Source organism: Siniperca chuatsi, linkage group LG1 (genome assembly GCF_020085105.1).
Source record: "Siniperca chuatsi isolate FFG_IHB_CAS linkage group LG1, ASM2008510v1, whole genome shotgun sequence".
Taxonomy (NCBI): domain Eukaryota; kingdom Metazoa; phylum Chordata; class Actinopteri; order Centrarchiformes; family Sinipercidae; genus Siniperca; species Siniperca chuatsi.
In genome coordinates this window covers 25446420-25465625 of record NC_058042.1, presented here as the reverse complement: position 1 = coordinate 25465625, position 19206 = coordinate 25446420, and the positions used below count along the sequence as shown (strand labels likewise).

The window sequence follows — 19206 nt, the reverse complement described above, 5'->3', positions numbered from 1 at the left end:
GGGACCCTGAGGGTAAAAATAGAGTGAATAAAACCTACTTGTATGGACTTTGACATCTAACAATATATGAAACTATTAAAGTAGAAAGAATGCCCTGGAAACTTGCTATTAGGCATTGCTTGTGATGTGTCAGTACCATTGGCTGCTGATATTGATCTGAGGCAGACAATATTATTTGGATCACCATGGCTCTTTCACAAAGGATTAAAGGCTTTACATGTTACTTTTGAAAATCATCCTCTAAGAAAAGCATGTTTTTTTACTGTTTATTTTATTGCTTTTCTGTATTTCATGTGTTTTATTTCTTTATATTTCGTCATTCACTGTGTTATTTTATTTTTTCTTGTTGTGAAGCACTTTGTACTTTGTTTTGATAAGTGCTCTATAAATAAAGTTTTATTATTATTATTATTATTATTGACCATAAATATGAAACACTGAAGACGACATGCTACTTAGAATAAAGTAATTCAGAACAGGAGGTACAAATAAGCAGCTGTAACACATTTCTGCCCACAGCCTCAACAAAAAGGCCACATTGTTGTCAATTCCTGAAGAAAAAAGCCCAAAGAAAAGCTTATCCATAATCCACTTATGTAAGCTTTCCTGCAATTTCTAGTTATATATTCAGTGGCACCTTTGGTGTTTCACTCCAGCATCTGAGCACATACATGCCCGGAGCTACTTCACGTAAAACAGGTATGTTACAGATCAACCTTGCATGTAATTCAACATCACTGAATTTGCCTTTGTTAAGGGAAACCTGAATGTAAAAAAATACTTTATTTAAATTTATTTTTATGGCATTTATAGCTAGTTTTCTTACCCAGAGTGATTAAGAAATGTGTTTTATTTATTTTTTCCTTTCAGGTTAAAGATGCAGCCCCATGGAAATGCAACATTTCTTCTCTTATTATTTATTATATTCTTGTCATGGAGAATTTGTCACGGAGGCAAGATTTTGATCGTTCCTTTAGAAGGAAGCCACTGGGTGAATATGGACATCATGATCAAAGCTCTCCACTCTCGAGGACACTCTGTTGATGTGGTACGAACCAATAAAAGCTGGTACATACAGGGCGACTCTCCGCACTACAAGGCAATCACAGTTCCTGTCACTGAAGCCTTTAATCATGACTTTATTAACCCCATCCTGGAAAAGATAATTCATATAGAAAGGGGAGAAAGCTCCATTTTGAGCTTTGCAAGTTTGCAGGTTGAGATGTTTACTGCGATGTTTAACATGCATAGAATAATGTGCAAAATGGCTACTAACATGTTTAAAGATAAAGACTTAATGAATAGTTTAAAGGATAGTAAGTATGACCTGGTCCTCACTGACCCAGCATGGGGTGCAGGTATAATGTTGGCTCACGCTCTTAAACTACCTCTGGTCTATAATGTGAGGTGGACAACTAGCGGAGAGGGACACTTGGCCATTGCACCTTCTCCTTTATCTTATATCCCAATGACTGGCTCAGGACTGTCAGACAAAATGACTTTCATACAAAGAGTCAAAAATCTCATTTTCTATGTCATTTGGCAAGCTCAGGATGGATTTTTAATCCGCCCTCAGTATCAAGCTGTTTGTGATAAGTTCTTCGGCCCAGAAGTCAAATACAGTGACTTATTACAGGGAGCAGACCTGTGGCTCATGAGAGCGGACTTTGTGTTTGAGTTCCCTCGCCCCACCATGCCTAATGTTGTCTATATGGGAGGGTTCCAGTGTAAACCTGCCAAACCTTTGCCTCAACACCTGGAGGAGTTTGTGCAGAGTTCTGGAGAGCACGGAGTCATCATCATGTCTCTGGGGACTTTTGTGAGTGAACTTCCTGATGACCTGACAAACGAGATCGCTGCAGCTTTTGCCAAATTACCTCAGAAAGTCATCTGGAGGCATAAAGGTGACAGACCAGCCACTCTGGGCAACAACACTTTAATAGTCGAGTGGATGCCGCAGAATGATCTTTTAGGACATCCCAAGATAAAACTATTCGTGGCTCATGGAGGAACAAACGGAGTTCAAGAAGCTATTTATCATGGAGTCCCAGTTGTGGGTCTGCCTGTGTTTTTTGACCAACATGACAACCTGCTGCGACTGAAAGAGAGAGGAGGGGCTAAGCTTCTAACCATTAACACAGTGGACAAAGACGACAACTTCCTTAAGGCCATACAGGAAGTCCTGAACGAGCCCTCCTACAGGATGAACATGCAGAGACTCTCCAGGCTGCACCGAGATCAGCCAATGAAGCCGCTGGACACCGCCCTCTTCTGGATAGAGTTTGTGATGAGACACAAAGGTGCAGCTCACCTGAGAACAGAGTCCTACAGACTGCCCTGGTATTCCTACCACTCTGTTGATGTACTTCTGTCTTTTCTGGCTACTGCTGTGGTGATTACTCTTCTCCCTCTTGTGTTTTTCAGATTTGCATGTCTTGAGAAATGCTTGAAAAGAAAAACAAATACCAAATGACAAGACACTGAAATCTGTCCTGCTCCTTCGACAAAGAAATTATACATAATCGTGTTGTTTAGGATTTTAGCTCAATTAACTGAAAGAGAGGTTATTTAATTCACTCTTTCTCACAAGTCTTGATTATTAAATGAATATGTAAAGCCTTCTTCAATAGCATCAATTTCTTCACATTTTCCTGAAACAAAAATACAACCATAAAACAGATACCCCCATGTCCACTGGCTATAGTCCCTCTTGAAGTGCAGCAGGGGGAATTATGGTTGGGTTGCATATCTGAGCTTTTACTGAATAACAGGAATTTGTTCTTCTATTTTTCCATGCAGGATAATGGTTGGTTGTGTGAGGCTTTTTCCAAAGCCACGTAACAATGAGAGCACGCACCAGTGGCAGCTGGCCAATAGAGGGCGTTAGGGCGCATAACAGCCATAACATATGCGCTTCCTACACGTCTCTCCACCTGTCTGCAAGTCTCAGCAGCTCTGGGGCATGGAGGAATCGCCCACAGGAGGCGGGTCTGAGTAATTTAGCCGAAGATATGAACGTATGACATCAAATTTAGCCAATCAGCGTCCACAGATCTAATCTGAAAAGGGCGATTATTTTATCACCCCAATCCAGCCACTGCTATAAGGCCAGAACCTTCTTTTTTGCAGTCTGTGGTCAGGACGTCTACAGGCACCATTTTGTCTACATGACAATGGCAAATGTGATCACTAACTTACCACTAACTCCAAGACCCAACCCTAACTCGGTAAAATCTCTCCTCCAAGATCCGTTTGAGAGGAGAACTTTGGCGGAGAAATTACAGGTGAAAGAGCTGGGCCCAGATCAACCTGACCTCGCAATCAGACAGCAGGCTAGCTAAAAAGGGAAGCAGTGGCTTCTCTCGTAGCTGGTACACCAGAAAGGCCTGGCTAGCTGGATGCAGCCAAGCTAGTGGCTTATTTTGCTTTCCGTGCCTGCTTTTTTACGGGGACAGATCCAGCATGGACAGTTACGGGAGTGAGGGATATGAAGTACCTCTCTGAGAAAGTAAGGAAACATGAGAACACCAGGGCACACGTGGATAATTATGTCCAGCTAACTTTAGCCACATTAGGCAGAGTGAACGTCGCTATGCAGCTGGACGACGGCTACAGGATCGCAGTGAGGAAACACAGTAAGGAGGTGGATAAAAACAGACACATTTTATCCAGAATAATCGATTGTGTGAAGTTTTGTGGGGCTTTTGAGTCGGCCTTGCATGGGAATGACGAGACAGACTCCTGGCATTTTCAGGGGGTTGGTGGATTTTGTTGCGATGTGCATAGTTGACATTTTAAAACAAATCTGAGATTATTCCATGTGTTAGAGGTCAACTGATAGTTACATGGTTGTTTATGTTATTATTTTGGGTATTTCCTTCTGTTAACTGTTTTATATTGGTTATTGGGACGCCACAATTTATTTTTGAGTATAATTCAATTTAATTCACTTGTGAGAGACTTTTGAGTTTACTATCTCTACACCTCAGAGCACTTGACTCCCATGCTTATGTCCATTCAAATGTCTGAATAGCAACTTAACCCCACTAATTACACTTCATGTTTACTTATCCTGATCTTTACCTCCCTGTCGGTTTCCTCAACACAACAAGGTCCATAGGGACATCTCAAGAAATAAACATTTTCTATTACATGTTTTATATTATACTGAATTCGCCTGTGTGGGTGAGCAAAATAAGATGTCCTGAGGTGTTTGTCAAGGTGTTACTTACTGCTTTATTTTATGTTGGAATAAAATAATTGCTAAATATTTAACAGCAAATTATGAATTCCTTTTTAATACCTTCACTTTTTGCAATAAATCATACTGGGATGTTTGCTGAAATTGATTGGCTCTGACACGGCCCTACCTAGAAAATTTTCCACCAGCTGCCACTGGCAAGCACCTAGAAATGCTGATTATAAGTTAATTGAGACATTGTTTTCAATCTGATTAGAAGTTTGTTTTCAATGCAGGCTGCTAATACTGCAGTCACACATTATAAGAAACCATTTTATTACATTTTCAAGCTGTATGGCAGATAATACTGGGGGCAGTTTTCCCTCCAAAGGTGACCTCACATGTTCAGACTGTAAAATTATAGTAAAAAACAGCTCTTGCAGGCATAACAGTACTACATGTACAGAAGTTATTTATAGCCATGCACATGGCTGCTCCCTGTTCTTTGATGACAAAGTCTTTCCATCAGCTCCTCCATTGTATTTCCCACAGGAGATGCAGAAGTAATGAGAGAGGGGAGGAAAGCAGCAGTGACATGTTGGATGCTCCCCTTGATTGGTAGCTCATCAGCTGAAGAACATGGTAAGTCATTATAGTCAGTGCTGCTGATGGAGTGCCTTTCTTATCAGATAAGGTCATTGAACTCTTTGGTTGAACCTACATAAGGGTACACTCGGGTAATAGTGGATGCAGGCAGCTACCTAGATTACTGATTAGACAGTGTCTAATCATTACAAAAAGAGAAAACAAAGACAGAGGCTGCGTGTATGAAGTGCAGTTCATTATCCATGTGTTTAGTTACGCATGCACTTCATACACAGACCCTAATTCCTATACATGTAGTATTCCTAAACCCAGAGCCTTAAAATGAATAAATAAATCAATGTAAACCTTACTCTTACTACTAGTTTTGCTATTACTGTGAGTTATTACTAAAAGCACTAATGTCCCGCATCAAGATAAAATAGCACAAGCAGATTAACACATGAAAACTAGTTATTTTTATAATGGCAAGATTTAATATTTCTATTTATGGCTTGTGAGATAAAACAGCAGAAGTAGTTAGGCTTTGATTCTGTAGCTGTAGTCATCACTCAACGCTGAGATCAGGTTCAGTGGTAGAAAGTAAGTACATTTACTCAGCTGCTGTACTTAAATACAAATTTGAGGTACTTGTAATTAACTTGAGTATTTCCATTTTCTTCTACTTTATACTTCTACCCCACTACGATTCAGAGGGAAATATTGTACTTTTTACCACATTTATTTGACAGCTGGAGTTACAAGTTACTTTGCAGATTAAAATTTCACCTAAAACAACATGTGACAAGCATATACTATACATTGTTAAAAATACACCAGTAGTTCCCAACCTTTTTTGCTTGTGACCCCTTACAAAAAAAGCAGTGTGTAGTCTGGTCCCTTGTCAACATTGGGATATCCATGAGAGCCATTTCCCCTCTAAACTTCTCAGATGGTATACTTTAAATAACTTTTAGAGGCCCAGAGAGGTAAAACTATTCAATATTTCACAAATGACAGCATCAAAAAATAATACAGATTTGTGTATCAGAAGCTTTCTTTTTTCCTACCCCGTTAATCACATTGCAACCCTGCAGATTTATCTTGTGATCCTTTTGGAGATGGCCCAATCCTTAGGTTAGTAACCACTGGGCTAAACAAGCTAACTGTATATCTAGTAGTTAAAACAAGCTCCAGCTACGACAGTAAAATGTTGTTTATGGATTGATGCATCAGTATTAACAATCGAGTCTGGTTTTCCACCATCAGGTTCTTCTTGAATGGTATGCATATACAGTATGTCCAAATGTATCTCTTAAATCACAAAATCGGGTATTTATGTAGGTTTTAATTCTATTAGCATATGTTTTACATGATTAAATGTGAGATGAGGAAAGATTTGTTTTCCACACTGTTTAATACAAAGTCAAATCAATCAACACAATTTACACCACCTGCAGTGTTTATTATTCAAAACAAACAAAACAGGGGTGCAACACAGGCAGGAGTTCCAGTTGTGCATTTAAGTGAAATCCTGTCCTGGATCTGGTGTTTTTTCCTTTTGGAGGTTGTGGCATACAAACATGCTGGATTTGGTCTTGCAGGTGGGTCATCTGTGGTTGAGAAGTTCACAGTTAAATAGCAGGCCCTGCGTTCTCTGGTTTTTTTTTTTGCACATATGCGGTTATATTGACTGTTTTTCTGTTACCAGTTGTCATGACAGAATTAGCTCTTGTGAGTCAGAAAGCTTGCTACAAAATGCTATTCACATCCTCCCTGCTGCTACAAATGACGATGTGGTTTTCCTGTAAGATGCACTGAGCTCTCTGACAGAAAAAACTGCTCATCGGAAATGACAAGGCAGCATCATACTGTATATTGTAATGCCTTCTAAGCTGGTGGTGCATTTGATGAGTGACTGTGCTTCTCCCAATTGTTTTTTACTCACTATAAGAATATTGCATTATAATAACAATACATTTTACAGTACCTTTAGCACTCAAAATTGGTCAGCTGGCACACAGCTGATCAATGTCCTCATAATCATCATCACTCTCATCTGCATGTTAGAAATCAAAGTCATATGACTTTCAATAGGAAATAAGAAACTACTTCTCTAATAGCACAAAGTAGGTTATCACTTACCTGCAACACTGTACACTCCCTCAATGTTGTCAGAGTCCTCAGCATCCACAACATTCTGATACCTGAGAAAATGTTTCTAATAAATAATAAGAATAAGAATAATAATATGTCTATATTAAGAATTATAGACATTATAAAAGGTGTTGGATCATTTCTTCAGAGAAAATTCAAGTTTATGTATCCGAGTTTTAAAAGAGATTTGACATTTTCACTTCATATCAGAATTTTCCATCTTTCAGTAACAGAGGTCAGTTTCATTTAACAAATGTCATTATTTCTCATGTGGTTTAAACCTTTATAATATAACATAATAAAGCATATCTTACTTGCCACGTGCATAAAAGTAACGCTGAAGTAATAACAATATAATAATTTGTATTAAAATTGATTTATATTCTTACCCTTCTTCCTCCTCCATGTTGAAAGAATCTTCTGATAATTGCAAAAAAAGATAAAGCAGAGACCAATAAAAGAGAGAAATAAATGGGATCATTTTCTTCTATTATCACTTTATATTTATATTTTTGCATATGTCATGCTAATAAACAATTAATTACAATAGTTTTACAGAGCACTTTTTTTGAGAAAGTCACAATGACCACAAGACATGTAGTGGTGAAAATAATTAACCAAATATGAGGAGCTCCTGCTCTTCTTCAGTAATTAAGATGTGAATGCATGTAAAAGCCATAATCTTTCATGCATTTTAAGGTTTTGATCTATGTTGAGAGATAGTTGGGGGGGAGGGAAATTTTAAGATTTTTAAATTAGGACGGTGTTCCTAATGCTTTATACAGGAATTGTTGCATTTAAACAGAGCAGAATATAGCTGGATTATGTTTTCTTTCAGTCATCGTAGGTAATTTAATTACAAACTCAGAGTATGCCTTTACTGTAATTCTATTTTCAACGTACCATCTTCTGCTTCCAGATCTTCTCCCTCTGTCTGCTCCTGCTGTTCCTCCAACATGTCTGTATTTGCCTGCTGACTCACCACACTGTGAGAAAATACAATTCTAATTCATCTAAAAAGCACAAATATGAGCACAGCAATGAAAAACGCAAATGACTCCTTGTTTATGAGGTTATGTTATCTGTTAATAAGTTTGGGAATACTCTTAAATTCATCAGATTGGATTAACACTTACCATGGATTGTACAAGGCTGAGGAGTCTGTCGAAATGGAAAAAAACCCTGTAATTTTGAAGTACAATAAACCATGCATACGGTGTGTTCAGGTTCATAATGGTTGGTATAATGAGTCAGTGTCATACAGAATAAAACTTGTATCTAAATACTGAGAATTCATACAGATGTATTTTTCTAAACCTTTTCTTTTCAGTCAATTATAGAAGAAAAGATGGACATTTGCTATAAAATTTCCGGTAATCTGACCTTGTTTGTTGATCCACCACAGACACAGGCCCAGTAATAACATCAGGGTTACCACTCCACAGGAGACAGTCATTCTGAGAAGCAAACTCGCTGGAAAGCAAAACAGACATGTCAGCCCCAACATGATGAACATCATTGTGTTTCAACAAATACGTATTTTTTCATCATTTGAAAAGAAAAATCATAATAACTTCTGTAAAAACTTCTTTTTTTTTCCAGATCACCTTTGACCTCGAGTAATACTGCGTTATTTCCATAGAGTGCTTCCTCGTGCTCTTGGATGCATTTAGATGGCAGCACCACACAGCTGTAATGGCCCGAATCCCTCATGACGGCACCTTCGATGGTGAAAGTCGCCTCCATCCGCATGACATTAAATGCTTGCACTTGGAGGATGGTCTCATTCCTCCTCAGGTAAGAATGGATGAGTTGACATTCACCGAGTGTTTGCAGGGTGTCAGAAAGAGTGCATCTGAATTCAACATTGTCTCCCTCACTGACAGTGGACGGCCCAGCTACTGAGAGATCTGCAGGGAGAAAATAGGCTGTGCGGCAGAAGGGCTAATGAGTGGAGGGAAATAACATTGACACGATGCTTTCATAGGAATGAAAATCCTTACCTATAACCAGAATCTGAATGATGTTGTCTCCTCTCTTGTTTACTTGGGAAAGTGAATAATTCCTTATGGAGTAAACACAGCTGTAATTTCCACTTTGACGAAGATCAACTCTTTGTATGATGAAGGTGCTATCATTTTGATCTTGCTTCTGGATCTTTTTACTGATTCCAACACCATCCTTACATAAATAAACATGAACCCTGGTGTGTTTCTTGGATCCAAATGTGCTGCAGGTTACATAAAGGTCACTTCTCTCGCTTATAGTTTTCTGATGGGCCAGGATCCTCGCGGGAAAAATATCTGTAACAATGATTTGTTGAAACAGAGACAGACATTGTATTGATAGATGACAATGCAAAACAATCCCATTGAGAATGCAACACAAAGACGTCTTCTCATGATCGAAAGCTCACCGTTAGCTTGGCTTGTGACTTGATTTGTGAGAGCACCTTGAAGAAAAAAAAGTACTTTTAATTATACTTGCCTTATACTTTACCTTATACTTGCACGCAATGGTTCTCTTAATTATAAATACAAACAGTTAGATAGTTAAACATATTAGTTGTCAATGTACTTACACAGAAGAGCGGTGATAATATTCATGATTTCAAGCAATGTGCTGTCTCAACAGCACCTTGTGGAACCTGTACAGGCACCTATGAGGTTCTTGTCTACGCCTACAGACAGCTAAAAGAGTAAACGTGCAGAAACTATAATGAACCACTTCCTGCACATTCTGTGGTGTCTTGTGACATTTGAACACTTTTGTTCCAAAATTAAAAATTGTTCATGCATGCTTTTACTGAGCGAGTGTTGTCAATCCCATAGACATATCTGAGACAGATCTTCTCAAAAGCACACATCAGAAAATATTCACTGATGCCTTTAGAAGCTCATTCATTTCGTGCATCATACAGGATCTGTTTGGGAGATGACCTGCCCTCCTGCAGATCAGCCACACAGGAGTTCTGAGGAAGCTTTAATTCAGTTCATTAGCCAGGGGTTTCTTGTCAGATGTGACAGAGAGCTAATATAATATCTGTCTGTGCTTCCCTGCCAGCATTCAATTAATATAGGCTGGATTTTCTTGTAATCACATAGCTCGCCATCTGCCCTGATTTTTAGCTGTATGATAAGAATGTGACAGTGACATACTTACAGTCAGACCCCATGCAGGACGCTTAGACTCTTTCAGCACAGATACTCACAGTACATGTTGGAGTCACATGAGTTTGACTTTTTGCACATCAGCTGGTTAAATACAAAACCAAATCTTAAAATCTGTCCCCTGCATGTATGTTTCTGTCATATAACCGCAGCTCTTTAAGTGTGAAGATTCTATGTTTTTGGGCGGCTTGGCACCACATCTTTTTAAGTACATGTGAGACTTTGACCCTTACCCCTGACAGCATCAGACTGGTGGTGTTAGCACTGAGCTGTTAAGAGGCAGTGCAGACCCTGTGTAATAAGAGCAGAAAATTGTATTTTGGCTAAGAAGAATGGGTAGATGAAAAAGAGAGAGGAATCCAATAAGGTCCTTCATCACTTGCTCTCTATATTGATTGTGATCCAATAAGCTGAGTTGGCTCCAAGGGGGCACAGAGGATGTGGAACAGAGAAATAAACAGAGCCTCGGTGGCCTGCTTGAAATTACATCTACATCCCACAGCTTTTGTTTCCAGTATCAGAAGTCCTGGTAGTTCAGAGAAACCACAGATACAATAGGTCCACCTTACACCTTTATATAACTATCTTTAAGATTTATTTACAGAAATATGTGAGTAAAACAACTAAAACTTGTTTTTATAGATGATTTTTCTCTTTGCACATCAAATACTTTCAGGGTAAATAGCCAATTTGCATGATCAAAATCATTCTAGATGACATTTTCTCAAGTCAGAGACTTCATGCATGACATTTTCTCAAGTCAGAGACTTCATGCATAGCATGACCGTCCAGACGGTCATGCTATGCAAATCAAACAGCGGCTCTTGTTATGCATTTATGGCATAAAGTACCAGTATAACTTTTCACAACATTTTATGACTGGGAATATGATACAACAGAGATCATGACAAACTGGGTGACATATCCCTTCAACTGTCAGAAAGTCTTGTTATAATTTGTAGTAGCAAAGAATTACCACATGATGTCACTCTTTGAACACCTTGCTTGGTTCAGAAACATAGAAACACATGTTAAATTAAACAGTTTGTTCTGTTATCTCCATAAACACATATATATTTCTGGCATGGCACTCAATATGGACATAACATTTTAAAGAAGAAAATATTTGAGATTTCTAGTTATAGAACATCGTGGTAATTCAAATATTGAGCTTTCCAGTAGCATCATGATTACATTTGTGAATGTATGTACATACTTGCTTAATGTGAAAGTAGGTGCTTAAAGTTCCGTAAATGTATTCACTGTACCCATTATTTACTCATCAAAATAAAAATAGCAGATCTTTGTTTCTGCAAAGATGGCATTATGGATTATATTGCCATTTACCGTAGAACTGTTTTGTACGCAATGAAATGTCTAACCACCATGGTCTTTGCCATTGTTTGTTAGCCTCGTTCTCAGCATTGGAGAATCCTTAAACCACATCAAACAAAAATCGTCTAGTCTATCTGTGAAAAAGCAGTCACTAAACCATTTGCATCAACATTTGGCAGACACATCTTTCCTTCTTGACTTTGGATCCTCTCTGTATTTTCTTTGTCTGAGCCATGGCGAGAATCTTGCATATGTAACGAATGCTGTGCAGTTCAACAGTCTGGAGTATTAGTTTTGTCAAACTGATTCACATGTCCTCCACAAGTAATAGAGGCTGGAGGAAGAGGCCAGCAGTTCCCAGGATGCACACAAGGACAAATACCCACAGGAAGATCCTGTCGATAACCATGGCAACGTACTTCCAGTCATCCTGAACCTGTGAGAGGATCACAGCGAAAACATTTTCAGTGATATTGTGAAATTGTCACAGTTTCCTTGAAAGCAAATTTCCTATAAAAGGTTTAGAAGCTGTTGTTTAAAATGCTTTTATGGATGTGAGCACTCACCTCCTTTGCTTCATTCTGTAGTCTCATGTTCTCTGCTATGTATTTGACACTCTCGATAGCCTCCCTGACCTCAGTGGAGAGCGGCAACAAGGACATTATTCCTCCATCCAGAGATTCTGAGCTGGAGCACTGACTCCCCCCTCCGGCCCCAACAGCACTGCCTCCAGTCAGCGCCCCCAGGCCGCCCAGCCCTCCGCTCCCTCCCCCAGAGTCTGCAGGCAGTTTGCTGGATCTCTGGTGCCAGCAGCAGGTGCAACGGCCCTCGCAGCACAAAAACGTGGAACCTGCACCTTTGGCCGGGTCTCCACTTAAGTTATTGAGGTTGGAGAGCTCTGTGTTGTTGAAAAGCCGTTGGCGGTTTGTCAGGCTGGACACCACGCTGGAGGCCAGGGCCTGAGGTTTCTGCTGCTTCTGCAAAGTACCTGACGAATGAATGGCACAGGGCCTTGAATGCATGGTCTGAACACTGCCAGGCACTGTCACCTGCTCGGGGTCCCTCTCTGGCCTAGTCATGAACATCACCCTGGGCAGCAATCCCAGGAACACAGTTCGCACCCAGCAGGGCATAGTATGGGTCTTTGGTGTGCGGTAGTGGACATTCAACACAAAAACAGTGATGACGATAGAGAGGGTGACAAAGATCATGGTGAAGAGGAGGTACTCGCCAATCAGGGGGATGACTAGCGAGGTGGAAGGGATAGTCTCTGTTATGACGAGGAGGAAGACAGTTAAAGACAGCAGGACGGAGATACACAGAGTGACTTTCTCGCCACAGTCGGACGGCAGGTAGAAGACAAGCACGGTGAGGAAGGAGATGAGGAGGCAGGGGATGATCATGTTGATGGTGTAGAAAAGTGGCAGACGGCGGATGTACAAAGAGTAAGTGATATCCGTGTAGATTTCCTCACAGCAGTTGTACTTAATGTCATGTTTGTAACCGGGGGCATCGATGATCGTCCACTCGCCGCTCTCCCAGAAGTCCTTGAGGTTGATGGTTGAGCCAATTAGCACCAGATCAATCTTGGCCTTGTCATATGTCCAGGAGCCGAACTTCATGGTGCAGTTTTGGTAGTCGAAGGGGAAGTAAGTGACGTCAATCTTGCAGGAGCTCTTGAATATGGCTGGAGGGATCCAGGTAACATCACCATTGTAACGAAGCAGGGCCTTTGTTTTGTCATCAACCTGGAAATCTCCAACTGCACTGTAGAGAGAGAAAGACAGAAAGAGTGAGAGAACAAAAGAGGAAGACAGAGTGAAAGTTGGAGACAGATGATTAAAGTGCAGGATATAATCAATTTACTATTGTATCATGGAGATATTAATTAAAAAAGATGCCTTGTGGTTTCAGTAAAGTGCACCCTTGATGTTCCTTATACAGTCCCTTAAGAATATGCTAAACAAAAATGACCAATGCAAAATGAGCAATGGAGACTGATACAGCTTGTCAGTGTTCAGAAATCCTTTAACGTAAATGCAGCCAACAATCAATGAAAATGTTGAGCCAGGTTTTTAATTTGTTGTTACACTCACTTGTTGTACAGCACAATGTCTGGCTTCCATATCCTGTTGGACGGCACTCGGATAAACTCGACGCCTCCAAAATCTTTTGGATTCCATCTGAGTTTGTAGTCATTCCAGATCTGAAAAAACAAAACAGAATGATTCATTTACATAAAAAAAAAAACGAGAGTAACAGTAAAAACAATAACAGTTAACAATTTTAAAGTCAATTTGAGAATGAACAAGTCCCTACCCTCTGCATACACGATGAAATTGATTTTGAATCTGTTTCCTACAGAGATTTGAATTACATTCAAGTGACAAATCGAGTTGATTAATCTTAACATTTAAGCAGAATTTGACAGCTCAAAGGCACTATTTATTCATCCAAAAAAATCATAGAGGTTTCAGTACTCATGAAATTATAAGTTATATACAATATAAATACCTACAAAATATAATCTGAGCAGCAGTCCAGAGTATAACAAGACTAAGAGTCTACAGTCCTGCTAGTGGCTCAGTGAGGCTGCACATAGTCACAGTGGTGGTAAAGTATTGGACAAATTAAAACATTTACCCAATGATGATCACCAAAGTTATTATAATTCAATGTGTGGGGGAATGTCTGTAACAAATTTCATGGCAGCCCAAAGTGGTGGACCAGCTGTCAGACCGACATTGCCATTCCTAGAGCAAAATGTCTCTTCCAAACAAACCCAATAGCTAGTGCCAGGATGCCACCTCTGCAAGCATAATTTTGGCAAATGCATTCTTTCAATCCAAGCGGTTTAAACAAAACAAGTGTGTCATAAACAGCTTTATAAATCTACAAAACAGATATAAAAGCAAAATGGTACCAGTTGTTTCCTCCTGGTGATTATCTTTTATTATACAAATCTACTCTGATTTTAAACGCATTCTCTTGTAAAATGTCCCCTGTAAAAACGAGAAGTCGTCATTTCCAACTGTGGCATTTAGTCTGAGAGGAGATATAATGGTACACAGTTTACAGTGTGTTTTACGGACCTTTTGGCCGCTGTTTTTGTCGCTTTCTTGAGGACAGCCAGTGATCCTCGTGAGACTTATAAAGCAACAATGGTAAAGCAACCTCAGAGAGCTGTAAAAAATTCACTTAATTAAAAAACAGTACGTATCTAGAGAGTATTGTAAGATTTTGGATGGCCAGCAGGGGAAATGTACCTCATCTGGTTGTTTGTACATTGCTTGAAGAGACTCTAAAACAACAGATGACATTGAATTAAGTGAAACAGTGCTTCAACTCTCAGCACCAAAGAGCAATCACAGCTCAACCCTTTAGCATGAACATGGCTCCAGCACAGATGAGTATTCGCTCAGCACTTGTAATATGGGACCTGGAGACATGCCCTGCCTCATCTGATTCAAAACCGGTTCACTGCACTATGCATCATGGCAGCAGAGAAACCATGTGGGATGAAGTAAATGACAAAACCACCAAGCCATACAGCATGTATGGACATTTATTTTTTGTTACAGACTTGTTCTGTGTGATTATGAAATACATTTGAGGTTAAATCTGGTTTAATCTTTCAGGTTGCGTATGCTGCAAATGCTTAGAGGTTTCTGTCACAGTGTCAAATGGAATATTATGGACCACTGTCAAATTATTTCAAAAACATTATAAAATTGACCATGAAATCTCAGTGCATTTGGTTTACAGGATGTTTTTTTCAAAAAATAGGACTAGAAGGATCAATAATTTTCAAAAGCTTCCTTCCATGAATAATTCAACTTGTCAGTCTAGCCCCAAATAATCATGAATGACAGAAAGCTGGATTCATACTTGATGTCCTTGCTCAAGGTCAATTTATGGTCATGCACCATAAACTTACATGTCTCAGCCACAGATTTGTCTCCATGATCTGATTGACTTCATCCTGAGAACAGAGCAGAATTGTTAATGAAGACATTTAAGCAAAGAAAAAAATAATAAATGTCAACATTTTAAAGCTAAAACTGGAAGAACACTGTCACTCATCCAATTCACCACAGAGTATTGTTTGTGTGCTATCTGCAGGGTCAGGCCTCTGCATATCCCAGACAAGACGATTAAGAGAGGTACACCTGAGTCCTCCACGCCTGAAGCGTAACACACACGACAGCTGGAGCCAGGGGGTTGCAGCACAGCCGTAACTTTTATTCTAACAACTCAGTGGTAAAGCTGGAGCAGAGGGACAAAGGAGGGAGAGTGAAAGACTGTGTGGGTCAGGTTTGTGTGTGACTTGACCGTGAAAGAACCAATCTCATGACCCAGTGCAACATTAACCATTTATGTTACCATTCAATATCCAGGAGAGATTCTACATGGTTGGTAAGCACAGGTGGACAGAAGGCCGCAGGACAATCATTTTTTTTTTTTTTTTTTTTTTACATTATTTATTTGGGCTTTTTGCCTTAATTTGATAGGGGATAGCTGAAGATGGACAGGAAATGTGGGAGAGAGAGGGATCACATGCAGCAAAGGGCCGCGGGTTGGATTCGAACCCGGGCCGCTGCGGTAAGGACTCAGCCTTCTACATGGAGTGCGCGGTCTACCAGGTGAGCTTAGCTAAGCACAAAGACAGCAAGCCTGTAATTTTTTGGTCAAGAAATAGTTGTTTTTATACTTGTTTCGGATTAAAAACGTGAAAACCGGTAATGATCCTTCCGCATGTTCACCTATGGAAACCTTGTTATGACTTTTACTTCCTCTAGATAGTCAAGTTTGATCGTCTATATAACGTGTTAATTAATGAGCTTTAGAGTTGCTGGTAGGCGGATTTTGTTACCTTTGGATAGAGCCAGGCTAACTGTTTCCCCCTGTTTCCAGTCTTTATGCTAAGCTAAGCTAACTGACTCCTGGCTGTAGCTTCATATTTAATAGACCTACATGAGAGTGGTATCAATCTTCTCATCTAGGTCTTGCAAGAAAGTGAATAAATAAATAAATAAATAAAATAAATTCCCTATATGTCAAACTATTTCTTTAATGAACAGTCTCTCTCAAAAACAGAGCCTGTAATATGATCCCTGATTGTGAGATGATGAATGAGACAGCTAGGCCGATGAGCTATTGATGGTCTAAATTAGCTCATATAGCTCTGCCGTAATTGTTTTAGACTGACCAATACCAACTGCATATGGGTTGGGTGCACCAGGTGTTGGGAGGGAATAATAGTCATCCATCAGCACGGGGAGCTCCGAAGCTTGCTACATCACCTGAGGTAAGCAGAATCTAACAAAATATCCTTTATCTTTTTGTCATCTCTAGATCCAGACAGGTCTTCAATGCTTATCTAGCTCTACAGAGAAAAGAAATAGACTGCCTGTACACAGGCAAAGGAAAACAGATTGAGATGGGCTACAATGTGTCAGACCCCACATTTTGTTTAATCCATGCAAAAAGCTGAAGTGTAAAAACATTTGCAGAGGGACTGATGTGATACAATATATCCAAGGCTGTTCATTTTGTGAATGGAGCTGTCTTTCCTGTCCAACGCGAGCCTTTTTGCTTAATTATCGACATCCGCTCTAGACCTGTCTGAGTCGAGAGAGAGAGCCGTCTGTCTGCCCCACCAGTCAGAGTCTGCAGTCAACAAGCTCCAGCAAAACCTGCTGCTAAACCCAGAGCAGCTCATCTGAAGTGGCAGTGATTGAGGCTGCCTAACCTGAGAGGTACTGAGAGACAGCTGACATTTCCCATCTTGTCTTGGCCTGACAAACAGCCACACTGCCCCTCTTTTCATCTTGTTCCCTCCTCAGGATTGCTACTGTGTGCTGGCAGGGAGTATCTCAGGTGTCTCAGATGGCAACTGTCCCCTTCTCTAAAACTTTGTTCACAAATCGACAAACAATATATTTCTTCTTGTTCTCCTCCACATGTGATGCTGCCTTTATGTTACTCTTTGTTTTTTTTTTCCTCAGGTCATGAGAGCACAGTGATATAATGTATGTTTGACGGGGGTGAAGTAGCAGCCCATAACTCACAGGTACTATAGACATCAGCTCTTGTCACAGAAACAGTGAAAAAACCTTTTGTAGGCTACTTACCACTTTGACCAGCTGTGACATTGACACCTCAAACTGTACGATGACTGGGTCGGTCACATTTTCCACCGGTCGTATGTACTGGTTGTAGTTGGAGAATATGACAGAGAAGAGCTTGTGCTCTGCATCTGAACAGGAGCCTCCTGGATAAGAGCAAAGGGTCAGACATGGATCTGTCACTGCAGTGTAGTTTAGTTGATTATACAGTGCAGCTTGGTTACAAGATGACTAACAGCCAGATGATTGTTTGTTTGTTCTCATCAATCCAGGGGAGCAGTGTATGTCTTCACATTTCACCTGTTTCAGTACACTGATTAGAATTAGAGTGTTACTTTAAATCATTATCATGCTGTGTTGTTCTGATTAATTTTCCAGGTTTTCCTCAGTGTAAAGAATACTAATTGACACAAATACAAATACATGTATCCCTTTAAATGAATAACAACAAAAGCCTAAAGTCATCATTTATCACCTGGATTTCCCAGAAGGTTTGTGTTATATAAAATGTAGGATTTGAATGTGAGAATATTTTGTTCACACATGAGGTTATTTCAAAATGCCTATTTTTAAGTGCTCATTTTGTACAGGCTACATTACATTTTTCATCATTACCTGTAGCAATATTATTAAACACATGTATGTAAAGCAAGAAGTAAGTAACAATATGTTACGCTAAAAGTAATAGGTTATTACTCACCTGGCAGAAGAAACAGAAGAAAGGAACATGTGGGCAAAACGAAGCAAAATGTGCCTTTCATCCTGTTTCAAATGACGAACACGAAAGGAATCCCGGGTCAGCAGCAGCAGCGCTGCGCAGAGCAGACAGGAGGAGAAAGTGGGAAGAGTGAAAGCGCGTCCGCAGCTGCAGAGAGCCGAGAGAGAGGGAGGCAGAGCCACGCGGAGACGCACAGTCACGGATAGGAGGCACCATGCACTGCAAACAAAAAAAATAAATGTGCAACCTAGCGATCAAATGTGATAAAACTTGGTCAGTGGTGCGAATTTTTCACTTAAGGATCTTCAGAGGCTTCCACTCGCTACAAATCAGCCCTTTGTTTTAATAAGTCTTCACGCTGTCACCACAGTTTCCTCTTTAAGTCTTGGAATTTGAAAAACTGCAGTGGAACCGATTGAAATTAGATTACGCACTTTTTGGAACACACTACATAAAAAAAGACTTTTTCTTAGTATATGTTCCCAAAGGGTTTGAGGGAAAGAAAAAAATCCATCCTTTTAAAAACCCGAAAAACGTATTTTCTCAATCAGCATCTAACTATGAGTCATGGGACTCCACATGAAACGCTATTTTCTGCCAAAGTTAGAACAGTTTTTGGTTATTTGACATGAGTGATTGCTGTATTTCTGTTCCTCTCTGTGCTTATCTCACTGCTCTGAAGTGGGCGGGGCTCAATTGGAAAAAGGTGATGCACCAATCAGGATTTAGCAGCATTTGAATCAGAATCTGATGGTGGGCTGTTACCATCAATCAAATCTGTTCAAACCACACCCAAACAGTCTTAGCTGAGTTTTTGAGTGTTAAACTCTTAACAAAGGCTAATACTTAATCATGTTTTAAACTCTGATTGTTGTTTATCTTGTCATAAATATATAATGTTATAAAGAAACAAGAAAAGTCAGGTTTTCAGGGGCT

At 39.9% G+C, this 19206-nt stretch overlaps 3 protein-coding genes across 5 annotated transcripts; 1 reads left to right on the top strand and 2 right to left on the bottom strand.

The window, feature by feature from the left end:
• Nucleotides 1-960: 960 nt before the first annotated feature.
• On the top strand, nt 961-8563 carry LOC122881419 (UDP-glucuronosyltransferase 2B17-like). 3 transcript variants are annotated; one of them, XM_044207632.1, is made up of 3 exons: nt 961-3643; nt 4733-4822; nt 8522-8563. In XM_044207632.1, exon 1 carries the CDS (start codon nt 998-1000, stop codon nt 2471-2473), a length of 1476 nt encoding a protein of 491 aa, XP_044063567.1. In that variant the 5' UTR covers nt 961-997; the 3' UTR covers nt 2474-3643; nt 4733-4822; nt 8522-8563. The 3 variants fall into 3 exon arrangements, with proteins under 3 accessions (XP_044063567.1, XP_044063577.1, XP_044063584.1); XM_044207642.1 differs by having other exon boundaries at nt 961-3508; nt 8522-8558; XM_044207649.1 differs by lacking the exon at nt 8522-8563 and adding an exon at nt 7839-7903 and having other exon boundaries at nt 961-3508.
• LOC122881459 lies at nt 5292-9676 on the bottom strand. The gene is made up of 11 exons (XM_044207715.1): nt 9501-9676; nt 9336-9371; nt 8923-9222; nt 8527-8847; nt 8303-8392; nt 8056-8101; nt 7823-7905; nt 7309-7339; nt 6908-6969; nt 6753-6821; nt 5292-6375 (listed from the first exon to the last, which is right to left on the bottom strand). Exons 1-10 carry the CDS (start codon nt 9523-9525, stop codon nt 6772-6774), a joined length of 1044 nt encoding a protein of 347 aa, XP_044063650.1. The 5' UTR covers nt 9526-9676; the 3' UTR covers nt 5292-6375; nt 6753-6771.
• Nucleotides 9677-10839: 1163 nt separating this feature from the next.
• chrna3 (cholinergic receptor, nicotinic, alpha 3) lies at nt 10840-18920 on the bottom strand. Its single transcript, XM_044207508.1, has 6 exons — nt 18253-18920; nt 17559-17698; nt 15362-15406; nt 13521-13630; nt 11991-13191; nt 10840-11860 (listed from the first exon to the last, which is right to left on the bottom strand). Exons 1-6 carry the CDS (start codon nt 18311-18313, stop codon nt 11732-11734), a joined length of 1686 nt encoding a protein of 561 aa, XP_044063443.1. The 5' UTR covers nt 18314-18920; the 3' UTR covers nt 10840-11731.
• Nucleotides 18921-19206: the final 286 nt, after the last annotated feature.

Coding starts and splice junctions, on each gene's coding strand:
- LOC122881419 (XM_044207632.1), top strand. CDS start 998: ATGGACATCATGATCAAAGCTCTCCACTCTCGAGGACACTCTGTTGAT.
- LOC122881459 (XM_044207715.1), bottom strand. CDS start 9,525: ATGAATATTATCACCGCTCTTCTGT. Junction 8,102..8,302: donor GTGGTGGATCAACAAACAAG/GTCAGATTACCG, acceptor TCAAAATTACAG/GGTTTTTTTCCATTTCGACA. Junction 6,822..6,907: donor GGGAGTGTACAGTGTTGCAG/GTAAGTGATAAC, acceptor TCTAACATGCAG/ATGAGAGTGATGATGATTAT.
- chrna3 (XM_044207508.1), bottom strand. CDS start 18,313: ATGAAAGGCACATTTTGCTTCGTTTTGCCCACATGTTCCTTTCTTCTG. Junction 17,699..18,252: donor TCTTCTGTTTCTTCTGCCAG/GTGAGTAATAAC, acceptor GCTCTTATCCAG/GAGGCTCCTGTTCAGATGCA. Junction 13,192..13,520: donor GACATTGTGCTGTACAACAA/GTGAGTGTAACA, acceptor CTCTCTCTACAG/TGCAGTTGGAGATTTCCAGG.